Source organism: Cephus cinctus, unplaced genomic scaffold (genome assembly GCF_000341935.2).
Source record: "Cephus cinctus unplaced genomic scaffold, Ccin1 Ccin1_scaffold1857, whole genome shotgun sequence".
In the NCBI taxonomy this organism is placed as follows: Eukaryota; Metazoa; Arthropoda; class Insecta; order Hymenoptera; family Cephidae; genus Cephus; species Cephus cinctus.
The window spans coordinates 343,985-357,642 of NW_014334032.1; the positions used below are offsets into that span (position 1 = coordinate 343,985).

Genomic DNA, 13,658 nt, shown 5'->3' on the forward strand with positions numbered 1-13,658 from the left:
CTCCCGCCGCCTTCTACGCCCTCCTCTCTCCAGCCTCCCCATCGCCTACGTCCTTCCGCGGCTCCACCTCGTCACGAGTTCCACGGCACTTATGGACGCACGGCGTGTCTGCTATAATGGAGTTGGGCCGTTACCGGGGCCAGTTATAGCGCGATGTACGACAGGATGTATGACTAACAGTTCACGCTATTCTGGGAGACAGGTTTGCTCACTCGGAGAGGACGTCGGTGGGAGCCTATTTTCATTTTTCCAGCTTACTTCAGGAGGTCCGGAGGGATGCTGCTCTGGGTGGATATAGTCAATGGGGTATATAGGTGTATATATGGATGATGTGCCGGTACGATGGCCGATCCTCCTTCTGTTCCTTATCTGGTCCCGTCACCATTTTGAGGCTGGTGGTCGGCCGGGCGCAGCCGCGAAGATGAGCAGAGATTCTCGGCGGCGGCCAATAGACGGCTGAGGATGCTTCCCTCGGGCCAATGGGCACTAGGGGATGCTACTGCGATGGGGAGACACGTTTGGTACGAGAGAGACCGACGTAGGATGGCTGATGAGAACGAGGGTGGTGCTCGGAGTGGGAAGATGAATGGACCAATGGGATGCTGCTCGACGAGATAAGGATGAGTAGAAGGGGTCCCTGAATTAGATAGCGGCTGACTCTTAGTCCAATGGCGACGCTCTCTATGATGTCGCTACCATTGGTGGCCGGCTGATCTTGCTCGGTGGAAAATTTTCTTTTTTTTTTTTTTTTTTACGGATGGTACGCCACAGTGGGTTACAGCGCTGGAAGATAAAGAAGCAGTAAAGCTAAGTGAACCGGAGCCACAATCAGTCGTAAAGCTAACGAGGCTAATTCATCAAAACTGTCCAGCTGATATCCGGTTTGATATACGGGCAACGTGGCTGCTCTCCCGGCATCGATCCACGTGTCGCCTGGAACTCGTAAATGTTAAATGTCAATTCGCAGAAATCAAAGTCTCGGGTACCTGTCGCTTGAAATTGTGACCGAGAGCAGTTATCTCCCGTACGAGTATGAATTTCGCGCTGTGTACTATTTGCACTGGACAATGGCAGGTGCGCTTGGATGTGGGTTGGTATGGATTGGATGACCTTGAATTTTTTTCTTATCTTTGGCTCCGCGCTACCATCGAAATCCCAGTGGACCAGTTCGCAGGTCGCGTGAATTAATTTTTCGATGTAACGGTCACGTCACTGGACATACGGGATCACATCGGGGATATTAAGAGCGAAGAAGATTGACGATCGGGCTTGGCCAGTTTCCAAAGTCTCATAAGACTGGTCCAGCGCCGTATATACTTGGGTACGCGTAGGAGTATCCTCGAGACAGGGTCTAGGTTGGGGATCCGAGAGTTTCTCGGTTGGCAACAGAACGGAGATCTTTCATCCCCGGTGGGAGGGGTGGTATTGAGGATGAGGTGAGGGTGGGTTCGAAAGACGTGGGTTGCGCGCGGCTCCTCCTCGGAGGATCAATAGAGACACGGAGACGAGACCTCCTTCCCTCCGTAGCTGAGGCACCCTGGCACAGCCCGTCCTCTCCTCTTCCACCTCCTTCCAGCGTCCCAGCATCCACAGCTAAGCTCACCCCACGTTAAGGTTGCCGGTGGGTAGTCGGGGAGCCAGCACCGGGGTGGCTCCGGGAGGGTTCAGGCCAGCTTGGAGAGGACTTGGGTAACCCAGTGGGTTGGGTGCAGGACCAGAACGAGATCGCGAAACTATAGAATCCAGGAAAAATAGCGTGGAGTGGGCTTAATGTTGCGTGGGTTCTGGATGCAAGGGGTTGTTCCTTGAGACCCTGCCGAAGGGTTCCTCGTTGCTCCTGCCACCCCCCGTGGTACCGTATACCGACCCTCCCGCCCGCCCTGGCTCTCGCAGCAGCTACGTGGGGTAATGTTGCGTGATGAGACGCCTCGCGGATTCATCGAGGAGAGGAGAGCAAAGGAAAGAGCAAAAAACGTGGCTCGTTCTAATTCGCAAAGAGCACTTTTCTCAGGCTCTCCTTCGTGCATGTACCTTCGTATGGGAAATACAAAAAGTCACCATCAAGCGAGTACTTTGAATCGGACCAAGATAACGGACTGTGAACTCCGCTTAAGGGCATTTTTTTTTTCCTTTTTTTTTTAACGCACACAGGGTTCGTCAACTTTGTCAATTTTCATCGTCCATATCCTCTTCGCGATAACTCCCTACCACGTACTTACCGCTGCGATCTGCTTACCCGTCACTATCAATTATGCCGGGTTCACAAGGCGTTTCCTGGCGACTCGTACCGGGACCATTATTCTCTCATCAGGGTGGCGCTCATCCAAAACTGCAGGAGCAAACGCACGCTGAGCGACAATCGCGGCGATCAGTTGTTAAGGCGTTTGCGACGGTTTCAGGAGGGAGGCTGTGTTGGTGGGCACTGATAGGAGAGAGAGAGAGTGAGAGAGAGAGAGAGAGAGAGAGAGAGAGAGAGGGAGAGAGAGAAGACGAAGTGGGTTTAGCTCAGGGTTGTGATTAATTTGAATCACTGAATAGCTCCGAGGGTTTACTCTCACCGAAGGCACAGCCGCCACGGCAGTAATATGCTACGGTCGAGAAGCTACGCTACTCCGAGTAGTGTGCTATGGATATGTTCACAAGGGATGGAAACATCCCTCGGCGAAACCGCAACCAAAGCCGTCCCACTCCCTCAGGCTGAGGGAGCTTTTGGGGACGATACCACGGAGCGACCGACTCATGGTTACCCTTGCCGTTGGGGTGAACTCTTGTACCACCATCTTAAATCACTTTACGTCATTCGCTTGTTCCGAAACGGAAGTTGTGATTTTGGCTCACGGACTTCATTGGGACATACTTCCGTCTTAATTAGCTATCTCGAGCATTAAATTAAGCGTCCTGGCACTCCTTTACCTTTTGTCAAAATCAGCAGCTAATTAAATTTTAATTAATTTCAATTAACCTACTATTTTATTGATACAGTCGAAATTGTATTTTTTGGGGTTTTTTTTTTCTTTTTTTTTTTTTGTTTAATTACGAATGACCTTTTTTTTTTATGTACCAAGGACCGTGCAGAGGGTCAAAGTTCAATTTGAAATTCCGGTTCTCGACCTATTCCAACAGTTGTCAGGTGAATTTGTAGTTGTATAATTGTAAAATTGTAGTTGTATGGAAAAACGGAAAGAGCTGGGTTATTGGGAATAAAGAAGGTATTTGAATTTTCTTTTGTCTATAATAAAAAGCGTATCTGTGACTGGTATGTCGCTCCTTGGTAGTTTACATGGAAACGTCAGTGGTCGGTAAAATTTATTTTTATTGACCGACGGGCGACCCCGATTCTCGGATCGTTGGAGATTTTCGATGATAATGGCTTCCTGTGAATATACAATTTTGTTTTGAAAACACTGTCGGGCACAGGGTAACCATGAAATTCGAGATTGCGTGCCAGCGCCAAGGGTTCCTTCATTCAGGGATGACGTTCACGGAACAAGGAGACTCTTTGTTTAAGGCGGGACCTAAATAAAGTCAGGTTCGTATTTTATTTCGTTCGTCTTCGAAGTCAGTTTGTAAAGTCAATTTGTCATTATACTTCCTGCCTGAAGATACTGACACTCTTGTGCCGTACAAATAATACATACGTGCATATCAAGGTTATTGCCCCGTTTATATTTAACTGCTATTTCATTTATTTTCTTTTTTTCAAAAAAAAAAAAAAGCAAAGCTCAAGCCAAGGATGGCAAAAATCGCGTCGCTTACGTAAAACTGTACGTAACCGTCGAGACGACAAGTAGCGACTCTCGCGGACGTTAATGGAAACTGGCGCAACAGCCAGGAGAAAAAATCATCGAAAACATTAATGATGACTGGTATACGTTGGCTAAACTGGAACATGGCAAAGGGTTGATTTGCGAAAGGATTTTCACTTATTTCATTCGTTTTGCGTAAACGTTGCAGGGAGGCATTACTGTTTGTCGAAACGGTCGGTCGTGGAGCAGCTTGGTTGAAATTACACAAAAAATATAAAGTCACGTGACCAAGACAAAAGTTACATAAAACGCCAAAAAAAATGTCCGTTGCACGAATAATGATTGGTAAAAAATTACATTGAAAAGAGAGAGCAAGAAAATTTGAAATTTGATTCCAAAATATTTGACGAGCTAAAAAAAAAATAATAATCTTATTAACAGTCGCCATATTCCCACATATATTTGATATACGTATATACGCATATAGAAATCCAGCCCTGAGCATATCCAGGGTAATTATAGTAAAATTGAAAGGAACAAAAAGTGAAAGCACGGATGCGTCGGGGGGATGAAAATAATTTTGACATAAAATAATTCAGGGATTCCGCCCCTGCCAAGGAAGGCAGCCTTTAGTAGAATTAGTACGAGTCGACCAACCCCCGCCTTCCAATTACTCGCGTTTAGTTGCGTTTTTCCGCCCGAATGCCCCTTCTATGATACACTCGCACACTCGAGCCACGCTTTAGTTACCCAAACCCACTCACCCTCACATTCGAAATGGCTCTTGCACCCCCGAGCCCACCCCCTATACATATATCTATTACCCACCCCCTTGGCGCAAACCCATATGCACCTGACCCGTTAGCTCGACTCCGCGTGTCTGTACGGCGCGCGCGCGTTTCGCAGCTACGCAAAGGGTGGCGATTGACAGGGTGCCAGAGGCCAAGGATTGCCAATCAAATTCTCAGCACAAAGCTCATTCCGCTGCCTAACTGCTGGCAAAGTTAAACCCTGATAAAATACACTATAACGCGACGCTTGTTATCGATCCACTTTAAAGCGTCGCAGAATCTATATATATATATATATATATATATATATATATATGTAGAATGAAGATTAAATGGGCTAAAAATGTATAAATTAAAATATTCAAATACGTGTGAAATTGAAAAAAAAACATTGTCCAGTATTTTGAAAATTTGTTAAAAAATTTTTCTTCGTTTCACATGTTTGACATGACGTTTGACATAGAGTCGAATACTTCCTGCCAAATTTACGTTCGAATGGCGCCCCGTTTACGTTCTCGACAGATGCGAGTAGAATTTCGGTGAAATCGATGATCCGCTTATCGAATGGCATATGTTACTTCCTCGTTACGTATCGCGTACGTAGTGCGTATCCGTAGTGACGTATCAGAGAAAAATAGTTATGGGTTCGTCGTACATAATGAAACGAATGGCCCTCTCGTTGCTCGAGCCAATCACGTGACGGAACACCTGCGAATTTGGAGCGATAAACAATGCCGCAGAAAACGACCACGTAATAATATAATAACAAAATATATTGTCCTGACCTGAAACATGAAGTCACGCTAGGGTTTCTGTCCGCCACATTAGACATGCATATCTTACGCTAAGAAATAAGTGAAAATATGCTCAGTCGGTACAGTCGACTGGGATGAAAAAATTTTCAAAAAAAAAAAAAGTGTTATAAAGAACAATCGTACCTATCAAATAACTTCGTGACCGTGCAATAAAATCTAGTCTGTAACACGCGGAGGATGTAAGAATGAATAATTATACAAAAATATGAGGGGGCTATCGGAGAAAAAAAAATTTGAAAAAATCAAAGAATTAATAAAAAAAAAAGACAAGGAATAATAAGAAAAATAAATATTTCATTAGACTGTACGCCACGATCTAAAGTCTCAGGAGAGAAAAATGCGAGCAGAGAGTCTTCGGGCACCACCTAATACGTGTTACCTCTTAATGATAAGCTATCACGAGATCTAGCCTAATTATTCATTCCGCCCACCGAATTCATGTTAATCCAGAGGGTCGCTCGGAATAAGGTTTTTAACGACTCCCTAATTTTTCCGGTGTAATCTATTCGCCTCGGATACATATGTATTACCTATCCGGTGAAAATGAAAATCGTCAACCGTTCCGTCAGTGGTACCAATCCACCAGTGACATATGCACCCGCAAGTTGCCGCCCTGATCGGTTGGTAAGTCAAAGCGGAAGAAAATTTGCCACACGTGAAGGAATCGTTACGGAATACGGTAGCGTTAATTTCAACGTGATTCCGAAAAATTACTGGACACACACGAAAATCCCTAGGACCTTAATTTATCCCTAGGCTACTCTCCACGTAGTATACGAAGATCTTTCTCGCCGTATGAAACAGCCATTACCTCTGCGTAACGTACGTGTAACCGGAGCCGCGTTACTCCGTTGGAGTGTGCTTTGTAAGTCTGAGATCTTAAGTTTTTTTTTTTCTTTTCTTTTTCATATGCCACAGGGGCGGATGAAAGGGGGTGACTTGACTCGTGTGATAGGAAAGAGTTCGCATGTCTCGTCGAGGCGGTCTCCGCGGTCACATCAGTCTCCGAGCATGCAAGCTCCAACTAAATCCGCCATTATGTACACAGGGGTACATTGCTGCTTTCTGTAAGGTGGCCGGTATCGCTGTATTATACAGACATACCTATATCCACCCCTCCGATGATTGCTGATATGACATGCGACCCTCTTGGATATAGGGTGCACGACATACCTTAGCCACGGACCTCTTTTACTTCCTTCCTTCCTTCCTTCCTTCCTTGCTTCTTTTATTTTCTTTATTTCTTTTTATATGTTCTTTATACGTTGTGTATATATATATATATATGTATATATATATCAACATCGTACACGGTATATCTATATCCCGTGACTTTTCTTGGTATTAGGATGATGTTAGGATTTTTAGGGCTAGATTCAGGAAAATGGGGGGTGGTAGGACGGATCGTGCTGGATAAGGGATGAAATGGGTACGATAATGGAATAACGTAGAAAATGTTATTAAGGGTCGCACGCGTGAACTTTTACGAGCGGAAGGGGTGCAATTAACCAAAACAAAAAAAATAGGCCTAAAATCGTGAGGAGTAATTTTTTTTCTTGGCTGTACAATCTTTCACGATTTTCTATCGCGATCTTTCGCTTTTCTATTGGCTAATGATTTTTGGCCGGTTGGTCCCGATGACTGTGATCGAGCGGTTCGTTAAGGGATGATTTTTTGGGAATTTCAAAGAAAAAATAAATTTCTGTAATCGAAGAACTCGCGATTGCTGTGCATTTCTGTTTACCTGCTAAGGTGTATCGTTGGACTGTATATGTATATGTACCAATAGTGAAAAATTACGTCAGTCACACACGCCACTGCGCAACCAAGATATAAAAAAAAGGCCGAGGATTCGCACTTGCGAAAAAGTCCCAGCTACTACTCATCGATCGGTTTTCGCCACTGTGTATAAGTATATGCAAAATGCGTATACGTAATATATGAATATATATGCGTTGGATGTATTATATTAATTTTTAGCTGAGGGTCGTGCGAAGATTTTTTTTTTCAAAAAAAAATATCTAATACGTAAGGATCGTGAGAGCACTGAAAGAGTAATCGGCAAGGACACAGATATAGGTACTCGTGAAGGATCGATAAGGGTAGTATGGGGGATTGGCCTTTTAGCTAAGGGTCGAGGAGGAAAGCGAGTGGTTTTTATAGCCAGTAAAGGACAGGGAGGGTCCTGTATCCTGGGGATACCCTTCTCGACCGGAGTATCCCTAATATACGTCATCCGTTAACGGCACTTTCTTATGTCGAGTAGCCTGGCCCTTTTTATATATATATATCTCTCTCTCTCTTTCTCTTATCAGTACAAATGACTATTTCTGTTTCTGTCTCTCTCCTTTAGTCGAGTGGTCAAATTCCTCTATACCCCGTGATTCAGAGGCAATCCCGAAGTCTCGATATTCACTGGCGGATCGGCGAGACTCATGTATGACTTTTGGAAAAAAATTTCTAAAAAATTTTCTAGGGATGTATTTTTTCCTTTTTTTTTATGGCAATTTTAGAAAAATGTCGAGTAACGGAAAAAAAAGATTTTTTAACAATATCTCAGGGTGACCCTTGGTACTTGATCTGGGGACAAGTATCGATATGTCTTGATAATAGACTTTGGGTCGATCAACCCTAGACTTTTTTTTAGGGAGGTAAAAAGGGTCGATCGGGTATCAAAAGTACGTACAATTACCTTATATGGTATTTTATAAAGTAGGGGGAAAAAAGTAGTTCGATATGCATATATGTTAGTGGTCTTAAAGTATTGGTAAAAAAGGGATGAAAAGCAATATATATACACTTATAGACGCATATATAGAATATATATATATATAGCAGCACTGACCGTGACGCGAGCGCAGAGTTAAGCGATAATGGCTGTACGGCTTCGGCCGGAGTTTGCTCTTCGAGTCCGGACGCTTCACCTTCTGCCGTCGCGATTGTAAAGTTGGCGAAGGGAGGTCTCGTCAGGAAGGGAGATTAATTGAATAGCAAGTACACACTCTTCAGGGCCGTGCCAATTTCTCCATAGCTATTTCTGCATTCACTTGCAACGCGAAGCAGTCCAACTTCTAGTTGTGCTTGAAACGACTGACGTGCAATAAGGTTGCTTCAACAGATACAAGTAACAGTCTGACAAATAAAAGACAAAAAAAAAGTGTATCAAAGAAAAGATGTAATAATTAAAAAAATGTATCTTTACTTGATAAAAAAAATTTATTTCTCCCAGTCTGCGAAATTATTTCAATTTACTCTTAAGCCCCATCCACACCGTGTGTCCAGAATTATTTTAACGCCATACAGTATCGCTACGGTACCAACAATACCAAAAGTATCATGAACTGGATGACAAGCACCTGCTCTTTGTATCACATGAATACTACAAGTACTGTGTATTGATAACGGTTATCACTTACCCTATCTGGATACGTGCTTGACTATGGATGCTGGATAGATTTTTTTTTTGGGTTTCACGTTAATACAGTTCATTCTGGTGAAGTTCAAGTATGACTAAGCCTAAAAATTCACAGTGGAAATATATATATATATATATACAGTAAAGCTTTACAAATGTTTCGTGCAAGTGAAGCACGTGCACGTAGAAAACAAAGCAGAGTCTGCGTGTACTTAAAAGAAATAAGTAAGTCGATGGGAATGGCGATAGTGTGTTGGTACTCCTGGGTAGAACCGTTGGTACAGCATTGGCAGTCCCTGTCGCTGCTCGTGACCAGGTCCTCATTGGTGCGTCGTTGTCGCAGCCGCCTGCCTTCTGCAACGCGAAGAAATATACGAGATGGAAAGTTCGCGTCACGGAGAGTCTAAAGTCAGTTGGAGCGTTGGTGTCGTTTTACATACGTGCACCTACCGAAAACCGAACCGCGACGAAATTCCGCGTGCGTTTCTTCGCGGTGCTCATTAGGGTTACAGTACCGTGATAAATGTGGGCACGAGATGCACGTGCGCCTTAACGGTTACTGTCCGTGACTTTCACTCTGAATAATTTTTTTGGATCGATGGATTTTTTTCGTTCAAAAATTTTTTTCGACTGACGTGCGATTTAAAAAAAAATTTTTTTTTTTTTCCTATTCTCAAAATATTCAATTGCGGACCGGCGCGTCGTTCCAAGCGAATATGCAATTTTAACGAATAATTTATTCCGCAGGTACCGTACCCTACCTACTCAGCCAGTAAGCTGAACCGGCCAGCCGTTGCGAACGCGGATTTACGATTTCTCAGATGAAAATAAACCTGGACCGTTTAGAGCCACCATACTCCCACTGCATCCAGATATATTTCCATGGACCAGAATGACTCTTGTAATCGGCGCCATAGCGTGAGTCTCGGCAGTTCTCGTTAAAATAACAGCTACTTACGATTTGAGAAGCTCGTATGGTTTCGCTGTACGTACTTGATCCGCCACTGGTATTCGAGACTTGGTTGAAACTCGAATTAAGCAGTTTCGAACGAGGTGGATAAAATTTAGAAAAAAAAAACATGTATAAAGAAAAAGTCAATATGGAAGTACAGTCAGTTATTTTTTTGTTATAAAAATAAAATTCATTGAGTCAAATGGCTGAGTTACAATTTTGAGTTTTTCATCAGAAATTACATTCAAGCTCATTTCCAATTGGCTGCTATGAAATTTTGCGATTTCAATCAATGGCAAGTATATTTGAGATCGGGATAAGCATCGATCGCAATCGAACGTCTCGGGACTGTTTGTGCGTCCAATATCCTGAGTAGTATTAGTATCGCTTGTAGTAGTAGCAATAATACTAGTAGCATATAACCACTGTACTCGCGCACGACTTGTTTGTTAGCTCGAGACGTCAACGACGGAATTGAATAACGATCTGAGAACGTGGGCTTTGGAACTTCGCCCCTTATGCCCATAAACTTGAAATACATTGCTGATACAAGACTAGTCTATCAGACTCGTGTATAACGCATACCTGTAATCGTCTTGTATAGTGATTACAAAAAATAAAAAGGAATTCAAATAATCGTCAAGTAAACGCGCATAGATTAAGCAGGTGACAGGCAAGTTCATACATATATAATACAAAAACGTGACCGTGGAGGGTCAAGTAAAATGTCGGCAGTTGGTTAAACTTAAGGAAAAAAAAAAAGAAAAAAAATTTCACTGTACCAAATGTGCACCTGCAGGTCGAGCAAGGTGTAACACGTAAATTTGCGTGTCTTAAAAAAATCAAACCGATAAATCATTTTGTTGGAGTGAAAGATTTGTTTATAAAAAAAACAAGGACAAAAAGTATTTTTTTTCTTCAAATTATGGATTTTTGAATTTGCGAAGCATGGGTCAAGGATATGTCGAATCAGTGATGAAAATACGGTGCAAAGTCAGGAACGACGAGACGAATAAGTCGAATAATAACGAATAATAACGAGTCGAATAAGGGTGGTTGGTGAGTGCGTGAAGTCTGGGCGAGGGTGGGGGGGGGAGAGGTGGCGGGGGTGTGAGACTGGGTGAAAGGTGCAGTGGCGGTGGATCAGGGCGGAGCTGCGCCCGGGGGGTGCGCGACGGGTCTTCGAGGGAGCTTCGGAGGAGAGAAGCAAAGCGGGTCGTGGGGTCGTGCAGGTGCGAGGAGGACGAGACTAAAGGCAGCGGATTGAACGAAGCGGCAAGTAAAGCGGCGAGTTAAGTGAAGTGAAGTGAAGTGAGTAACCGTCATTTGGTTTCCTGCAGAGTGCCCGATGCGCCGCGACGCTCGCGAGACCTGGAGAACCCGTCGGATTAGAGCGCGAGGAACCTCGGCCGAGGGTAGATCCGGCCTGAACCATCGAGCACGTGCGTTCTGACAGATAACCACGTGTTAAATAATAGGCGAATAGATAATTCGTAAAAATCAACAAAGAATCCACGTGTCCCCGAACGATACGGTAAAACTAAAAGAAACACTGAAACCGTACAGCCGTACACACAAGTGCGTCCATACACGAGCGTCTGGCGGTGTATTAAAAAAAAAAAAACAAAAAAGTTGATAATTTCGAAAATAAAAAAAAAATGTCAAACTCAACCGTGATAAAAGGAAAGAAGAGAAGAGATATTTTTGAAAATCCTCCGTGATTCGTAAGAGTCCATAAAGCACGTAATCGTCAAGTCTGGAACAGCGAGAGTCACGAGTGCCAGAGGGTGACCAAGGGGTGTGCGGGTGAGGTCGTTATAGAAGGGTAGGGTTGAGAAGAAAAAAAAGGTCGTAGGACATCAGGAGTCAGGAGAGTGGCAAAACCCGGACACGGAGACAGCGGCAGATCATTGGTGGACAGGAGTCTGGCGCTGAGTAGTGGGGTCGGGCTCTTACTCGGTTCAGGTGGGGAAGGGCCTGAAGAAGACGAGGCTGCCGGAGGGAGCTGGTGTTCGCGTTGTTGCTGGTGCTGTTGATCGTTGTGGTGGTGCTGGTGGTGGTGGTGCTGGTGCTAGTGGAAGGGATCAGCGCTTACGTGGAGGAGGAAGAAGAAGAAGAAGGAGGAAAAGGTGTAGGTGGCTCTGGAGGAGGTTCGGCAGGAGGAGGTTCAGGAGGAGGCTCAGGAGGACGAGCCAAAGAAGGTGGAAGAGGCCGGAGGACAGAAGTCTCTGTCGGAGAACGGATTCATCGGGTCAGGATCAAGGACGGGTTGGCCGCCGAGTTTGGAAAATAGATACAGGAGGTTCCGCTAGCCGTAGATCCAAGGGACAGAGAAGAGCCAGCTCGAGGTAGATCCGACCTGGGATATAGGGATAAAATCGCATCTGGACCCAAATCGTCCTCCTCCGTTGTCTACCTGGAAGATTTAATATCGAGGATCCTAGACGTCCGTGTGTCCTGTGATATATTTCAATTGACTGTATCAATTAATTGTGTTATCGTATTTAAGCACCAAAAAATTGCCACGGACAGGATTACAAGTGATTGGCTATACTGTTGTTCGGCCGGGTACGACTACCGTCGCTGCCTTGAAAATTCTTGTCGCTCGTTCGAAACAGTGAGAAAGGATAGTTCAGTTGGGCCGCATGGCTCCCGGCATTCGGACCGAAGTTATTAGTGTTTTGTTTTTCAATTTTATCAGCGGAGATCAGCGATGAGATCCAAGCCGGTCGCCAGGAGACTTGCACAGGGTGAGTACGGTCATTGGAGATATATGTATACCATTTATTTAACATTCGCACAGAGCATCCATTACACGTACGTTAACCGTAACTATTACTGCGACGTGCAATGTTTCTCCTTTTAACAGTCCGCGCACTCGCTGCACTTAGTACCGAGAGACGATTAATGTCAATCTCAGTGCGATACGGGATTTTAATTAAAGAGCGACTATCGTGCTGTCCAAAATTACGGTGGCTGTTAAAAATCCGTCCTGCGCCCAACGTGATAGAAGTAAATAAGCGCCCGTGCAAGCAGATTGATTTCTGTTTCATCGGTCGCGTATCGTGGACGATTTCGTTACGGCTACCATACGGGACGGTTATTACGAAGGAATGAGTGTTACGCGTTCATTATTATTCTTATTATTTTATAAGACATTTCAGAAGATTAATGACGCGTTCCTAGCACCGATCCTCGATTATTACACCGTCGTCTATCCCAGCACTGAGTTTACGTAATCGGGTCCTTCCTTTGATTCCTCCTGCGCCCGTTACATTGTCGCTCGGTGGAATCCTTTGAAGATCAAAGTATCCCGGAAACGTAAAAATAAAAATTTTCCAACAAAAATTGATATCGCGACTGTTTTGGTGAAAACTTGAAAAAATTCTATTTTCGAATCTTTTTTTTTTTTTTTTTTTATTATTTTTCCAATTTTCACCCATTCCTTATCGTTCGTTGTCGTTATTCTTTCCTGACAGTTGCCACCCATGAATTCTATCCGTGACCAATTACGTACAAGTGGGATACGTGATGATACCGGGAGTGAAAATCTGGCACACGTATTCATACTTCTAGCAGCTATATGTATATATATATATATATATATATAGACGTACTAGCGTGGTAAAGTAGGTTCGTGATAACGTGATAAGTGCCGCGTCACATACACAACTAATATCACGAAGTATACGAGAGTCATTCTCGAAGTAGGCGGAGCGCAGTGGACGCGTGCGCAAGTAGCGATATTCCCTCGTTTCCCTGTCTTGTCTAGTCAGTGAGTTCGTCCTCCGCGTTTGCGTCACCCTCTAGTCGTCTGCCTGGTAGCAGCCAAGTCCCGCCTACCGTAGCGTAACGAGAGCTCGAAGATAAAACAGAGCATAACAATGGAATTCAAAATTGTTAAGATGACAAACATCTGTGAGGTGGGTAGGAGAAAAG

At 44.2% G+C, this 13,658-nt stretch overlaps 1 protein-coding gene and 1 long non-coding RNA gene across 2 annotated transcripts in view; both read left to right on the forward strand.

Moving 5' to 3' along the window:
* The first annotated feature begins 9,073 nt into the window (after positions 1-9,073).
* Positions 9,074-10,764, forward strand: LOC112495276. The gene is made up of 3 exons (XR_003061663.1): positions 9,074-9,328; positions 9,515-9,685; positions 10,519-10,764. It is a non-coding gene; the product is annotated as an uncharacterized LOC112495276 (long non-coding RNA).
* Positions 10,765-10,919: 155 nt separating this feature from the next.
* Positions 10,920-13,658, forward strand: part of LOC107273888 (MDS1 and EVI1 complex locus protein) — a 55,494-nt gene continuing 52,755 nt past the window's right edge. The window contains exon 1 of the mRNA XM_015752499.2: positions 10,920-12,469. Coding sequence (XP_015607985.1) covers positions 12,433-12,469 — 37 coding nt within the window. The 5' untranslated portion in view covers positions 10,920-12,432. The remainder of the gene's footprint in view (positions 12,470-13,658) is intronic.